The sequence below is a fragment of the Lynx rufus genome, unplaced genomic scaffold (assembly GCF_022079265.1).
Source record: "Lynx rufus isolate CCGP_SWC_20201006 ecotype Redwood Valley unplaced genomic scaffold, mLynRuf1.p SCAF_11, whole genome shotgun sequence".
In the NCBI taxonomy this organism is placed as follows: Eukaryota; Metazoa; Chordata; class Mammalia; order Carnivora; family Felidae; genus Lynx; species Lynx rufus.
Window position 1 is genome coordinate 18,095,511 of NW_025814825.1, and position 6,000 is coordinate 18,101,510.

General features: G+C 40.5%; 1 protein-coding gene across 1 annotated transcript in view; it reads left to right on the forward strand.

Moving 5' to 3' along the window:
* Positions 1-5,264, forward strand: part of LRMDA (leucine rich melanocyte differentiation associated) — a 1,035,260-nt gene extending 1,029,996 nt beyond the window's left edge. Inside the window, exons 7-8 of the mRNA XM_047073021.1 lie at positions 2,314-2,395; positions 4,910-5,264. Coding sequence (XP_046928977.1) covers positions 2,314-2,393 — 80 coding nt within the window. The 3' untranslated portion in view covers positions 2,394-2,395; positions 4,910-5,264. The remainder of the gene's footprint in view (positions 1-2,313; positions 2,396-4,909) is intronic.
* The last annotated feature ends 736 nt before the right edge of the window (positions 5,265-6,000 follow it).

The window sequence follows — 6,000 nt, forward strand, 5'->3', positions numbered from 1 at the left end:
CCGCATTCATCAAACAGCCCTCTCTCCCCAGGATGTCTATAAACATTCTTGCTTCCGGGCCCAAAGGAACAGGGCAGGCCTTAAAAAGGACTTTCATCAGTACCAACCAGAAAGAAGGCCTGGGGAACATGGCTCAGAATACTTTACCTCCCTCCACATTACAGCCCAGGTTCCAGGAGTAGCCAGCTTGTTTCCAGGATGGGACTTGCCATCCAGGTGGTATCTAGGCAAGATCTGGAGTTGATGGTTACCAAGGAGAGAGGGGAGAGTCAAGAAATTCAATCCCAGAACACACTGGAGGATTTACTGGAGAGAATGCACCCGGCTCGTGGGTAGTGTGTGTGTGTGTGTGTGTGTGTGTGTGTGTGTGTGTGTACGTGCCCGTGTCTGCCTTTTGTTCTTTTACTCAAGAGAAAGACTGTATTCTTTATGATATCTGACAGCCCTATCCATTTCTTTTTATAAAAATTCATGCTGTCCTGGTACTGTAGAAAGAAATTAACATCCTTGGCCTCGTCCTTCCAGATTCTTGAGGGTTTGTTTGAGTCAATTATGTTTAAGGAAGCCCTTTGTGGATTTTCAGAAATATCTGAGACACTCCCACCCAGGCCTCTAGGGGATGCTGTTCCTGGAACAGAACCTGACAAGCCAAGCCTGACCAACAGACCAGTTCCCAATGTTGGTGACAACATTAGTACAACCGCAGGGTTATATAATTGCAGTGAAGGGAACTGTTTGGGGCCAATAGCCAAAGGAATACTTTTTAGCCCAAGGAGCGTCTCAGGAAGGTTTTCTCGAGGCTTGATGTTTCCAAGCACCTAATTTCTGAAAAGCAGAAATTAGGGATTTGGGCCAAGGAGAAAGTATGACCAAGGCGGGGTCCACAGTAGCCTTGTTCACAGAAATGTGACAAATAGAAGCCCAAAACCAGTCTGAGACCATGAAACAATGTCATCCTCTCCCCTTTTCCAACTCTTGAGAGATTCTGCAACCCCAGTCATTCCTAAATTTGTCCTAAGCCATCCAAACCATGAAACATCTGCCCTGTCCTTAAAGGTTTCTAAGAGCCATTTTTAATCCTTATTTAAGAATAATGTTTAAAGTTCTATAGTAGAGAAAACATCTCTTGTACAATCCCAAAAATATTTACTACTTAGAACTGCTGTGAAGAACCTGGATAATTTCTAGTACTAATTTACCCCCGATGAACATTAGATGGTGATTGTTGGTTTCACACTATCAAACAGAGAGACAAATAATCATGCATATAGGTAGCTATTTTTACAGGCAGATTTGTGGCTCATGAATTAATGTTTTATGGACACTCCTTTGCTTTTTTCTGGTTATGCACACTTCAGAGACTCAAGTGCTCTTAGTAATAAGGCAACTCTGTGAAGCTGAATTTTAAGTTAGTTTTTCTAAAATTAGAAGAAGAAAACACAAGATGGCAAAAAGCAAACTGTAATTATAAATGTTTTCTTTGAGGAAGACTGATTTGCCCTTAATAATTACACAAAGCTTCCATAATAACTGTGGCAGGTAATTTCTTATGGATATTTAGAATAAATATTGAGTTAGTTAGAAGATTTGACCCTATTCTAGGGGTATTTTTCATACTTAAATTCTCCTACAGTCTCCTTGAATGAAACAAAAACTATATGTAGAGCCACAAGATTATTTAAACTAAAACTAAAGATGAAAATCAAAGGCATTCCAACCTGAGGATTCATTTCAGGCCTCCTGTAAGAAGAAGCCCTTTAATGTCAGAGGCTCTTGTTACTTTTCATGTGGCACTTTGTCAACACCATCACTCTTCCTCGATCACCCAGTAGGTGCTTGATGCCTCCTGGAATTTAGAAGATTCTCCCTGAAAGTTAATAGTATTGATTCATGATAAAGGACTTGAAAAGAGTCACATTCTGGGAAGATAGTTTTACATCTTTTGCTTGGGCCAGACCCATCTAGAAAGTCTTAATCTTCCATTTCCAGAAACTCTACTAAGGGACCCCAGAGAGGGAAAGGGTTATTATTCTTTATTTTGAGGAGTACTTGGCCAAACTGGAAGAGTCTCTGAAATGTGGAGGAGAATTCGTGCAGGAAACATGGGATTCCTAGGTGCCTGTGCTCTGGTGATATTCTACTTGAATGTCAACTCTGAGGACAAGAAAGTAGGGTCCTTCCCTCCTGGGGCTTAATCCATTTGCTGCTACCCACTGGATCTGTGACCATGTTGCATATCTGCTTTACTGCACCTATGTTTCCTTGCTGTACTAATTGTGCCACCTCTAAAGATGTGTTTCCTTTTCTTTGCAGGTGTCCTGGGGAAGTGTCGCTATGTTTACTATGGGAAAAACTCAGAAGGCAACAGGTTTATCCGAGATGACCAGCTCTGATGGCAAGTTCTGAATGCTTTAGCCTGTGTCATGAGAATAAAAGAAAAAGGGAAAGTAAAAATAAAGAAAAAAAAACTAAAGGAAAAAAACAATGGCCCACATCGCATGTCTGTGGGAAGGCTGTGACTTCAGCTTTTGGTACCTTCTGCTGACTTTGCCAGGCCTGTCAAGATCATCCTTCTGCCTTAGACTGAGTGGTCACATAGAGATTGACATGATTGCCCTTAAGCAGGTCTCATCCACTAGGGTGACAGACAGCGGCGGCGAAGCACCAGGGCTGACAGGAGGAACACCATGATAGATTGCCTGGCCCCTCCACTGCTCACAGGGGAGCAGAGGTCACACCTGGGGCCTCCCTGAGCATGCTCGTTGGCCGTAGTCAAGCGAGAGAGACTGTGTCTTCAGCTTGCCTATTGAGTAGAGATCCCTCTGATACCATTGTGCTGTGGGTTTATTTTTAGTGAAATAATCACAGTTTGGAGGAAGGCCACCCTCCCTTATTCACCTTGAATTTTAATCCCTTATTTTCTGCACACACCCACACATTCCAACAAAACACATACCATCCTTTAGCATCTTTATTACAGGTAGTGCATTTTGGCTTGCAGTTTTTCAGAGAACTGAAGGTTCTCAGCCAGGTCATACATTTATGGCTGACTTTGTGTTCTTACAACTGGAGTAAATAGCTTTCCTTAAATCCCTAACTACAAAAGCATGGACTCTGTCTTGTTTTGTACATTTCTAAATCCACTTCTTGCCCTGAATACTAGGCAATGTCAGGCATCTTTCCCAGGACCAAGTTCTGATTGCACCAAGGACTCTGATTTATTTATGTATGTATTTATTTATTTTTAACAACACATACATCCAGCTATGCCTGTGGCCATATTTGTAGTTTGGAGCTGGCTTGCTCCTTTGGGTGCTATTTAAAGGTAGGGAGGTGATGAAAACAGAGTGATGGGTCAGAAAGTTAAAAAAGAAAGCGAAGACTATAGAAAACACCCACCAGACTGAACAGTTTTTAACAGAAGGCACAAACCTTTGAGTTTGGTATCTTCCTCAGCACCTCTCAGAACCGAAATCCATAGCTTGTGAGATGGTCTTTGTGTGTCTTTGGCTATATTCCAGCACTGTTACAAGGAAAATAAGCACAATCATACCAGTAAGGTGGCTATCATTTCATTTAATGGAATGATACACAAGTAAAATCACTCCAGAAAAGTCTTTGAAAGGCTGATTGCTCTTGATGCAATCGCATTTATTTTTGCTTCTTCTGTTTAGACCAGGTGTTCATTGGCTTGGATCTCTCAGTATTAGGTTAGATTGGGGGCAACGAAACTTCAAAGAGAATTCTTCCAAGTTATAGATACTACATAACTAGAGAGTCACTACTGTAAAAGTCTTTGGGGACTCAACATCCCTCAGGACCCAAGAAGAATCTGCTTTCTCAGTTCTAGACCATTTAAGTGGCCTCTGGCCTCCTGAGTCAACTTAGTCTTTGAATGACTTGCAATAAGGCAGGCAGGAATCTCTTTTGTAGGTTATGCAAGTTAAACAGTTATTGAGACAAATTTTGATCAAAATCCTTGAGGCCATTAATAACTAGAGGATATTAAATGTTTGCCTTTATCTCTCAAATTCATTAATAACCAGAGCTGAGTACCTTTTCACTGTTTGATCTACAGAACAGTATTGAGATGATGCTTTAAATTAGCTGCATTAAGTCCCACCCTGTTCTTTGTTTAGAAACACCAACACATGTTTTGTCCATGGCATATTACGGGCAGCCAGATTTCTGTGCAAGGGCAGCTAGACTAGTCCAATGTCATATTTAATCTAGCGGCACATATATCCTTGTCTTTATAAAAGGCTTTAACCCTGCCTCAAACAATAAAAAAGCACTTGTGAACTGACCACAGAATTTTTCCATCTTTATTTTTCTTACTTGTTTACTTTTCTTAATGTCAGAACCATTTGTATCATGCACAGGAATGTCTCCCTCAATGCGAGCTTTGGAGGCAAAAAAAATACTTTTGGAGTGAGTTATTGACCACATTGTTTCCTTCTCTTTGGGTTGTTTATTTTCTTCCAAAATGGTGTAATAACTTTAATTAAAATTAGCTTTAATTATAATTTACGTAAAGGCCATCACTATGATACATTCATCTTAATGATAGAATGAGTATGAGTTTTGTTTCTTTTAAAAAGGGATAATGATAATGAATCAGTGTTGGACTGTTTACAGTTATACTGTTTGTTAAGCAAGATTTGCTGTGCTACAGCTAGAATTTGGTCCGAATTCGTAGAGGAGGAAGCAATGTTGCATGCTAAAATCTATAAGAATTTCCCAAACCTTGTTTTTTAAAGTAGAAAATTAGAAGGTAATGAATTCAATCAAAGCTCAGAATTCTTACATGCCCCCAATTTCCCCTTGCTCCTTCTGCCTTATACCCTATTCCTCTGAGCTTTCTCTTAGGAGATCATGGTATCTGACATCCCTGTATCCTCTCTCCCAGGACACCGATCTGCCTTGAGTGCCCCTGCAATAGAAGGCCATCCCGGAGTCCTCTGTTGCCTCTGCAAAGTCAGGGCGGACTGTCTTTTTCCTAAGTAATGCAATTTTATAGAACAATTTGTTCCTTGGGGAATAATGTTTTAGATTGTGGGGAATCCTATTAAAAGTACAACTATTACAATAATTTGCTTTTACTTTTACCAGCCTTGCTCATAAACCCTCCATCTGTTTGTTGCTTTAAATAGAGGCACATTATAAGAGATTATCACTCGATCAGGCGACACGTCTGAGTGTTGTGCATTTTCACATATTCATGTATACTAAGGAATAAAAGAAAGCAAACCAGAGATTCCAGATGAAAGGGTTTTGCATTTGTTTTATTTTGTTTTGTTTCATTTTGTTTCATTGTGTGTGTGTGTGTGTGTGCGTGTGCGTTCCAGCAGAGATGTGTCTTGCACATCTTTAAGGGAAAATCTTTCTTGCTGCTCCTAAGAAATAACCTGGCTGTCTTTTTCTTCTTTGTTAATATGCAGATCAAAAACAATCCACAGGGCTCTTTTCATCAAAAGCAATAGCAGTGTTCAGTAGTTGCTACATAAAAGCAGCCTAAGTCAGATCTGAGTCACTACCTAATGCCAAGGGTGGACAACAGAGGGTCCATTGAGACTCTCCCATGGTGTCTATCCATTGCAGCTGATCCAGTGTGACATTCACCATCTGCTTATCCCAATTCTGTTTCCAAGAAGCTTTGCTGAAGAAGGGTGTTTCCATTACTTGTTCTCCCTCTAACTTGTCCAAATACCATGTGGTAAACTACCATGACTAGGACCTGGAAAGGAAAATGAGACCAGAGGAGCACAAAACATGCTGGTTACTTGTTTGTAGGACAAACAGACCATCAGCCCATAGTGCAGTACTTCCAGTGCGTCAGTAAACACTTCAGGGATTTGAAGAAGATCAGAAAACACAGCCAGTCTCCCAGAATACTGTCTTCCTATATGTTTACCTGTAATTTTCCAGCATTAGTAGTCCTCCTTTGGGGAACTGTAACATTAATTTGTCACTCTGTGGATGAAGTAGGTAATGTTATTT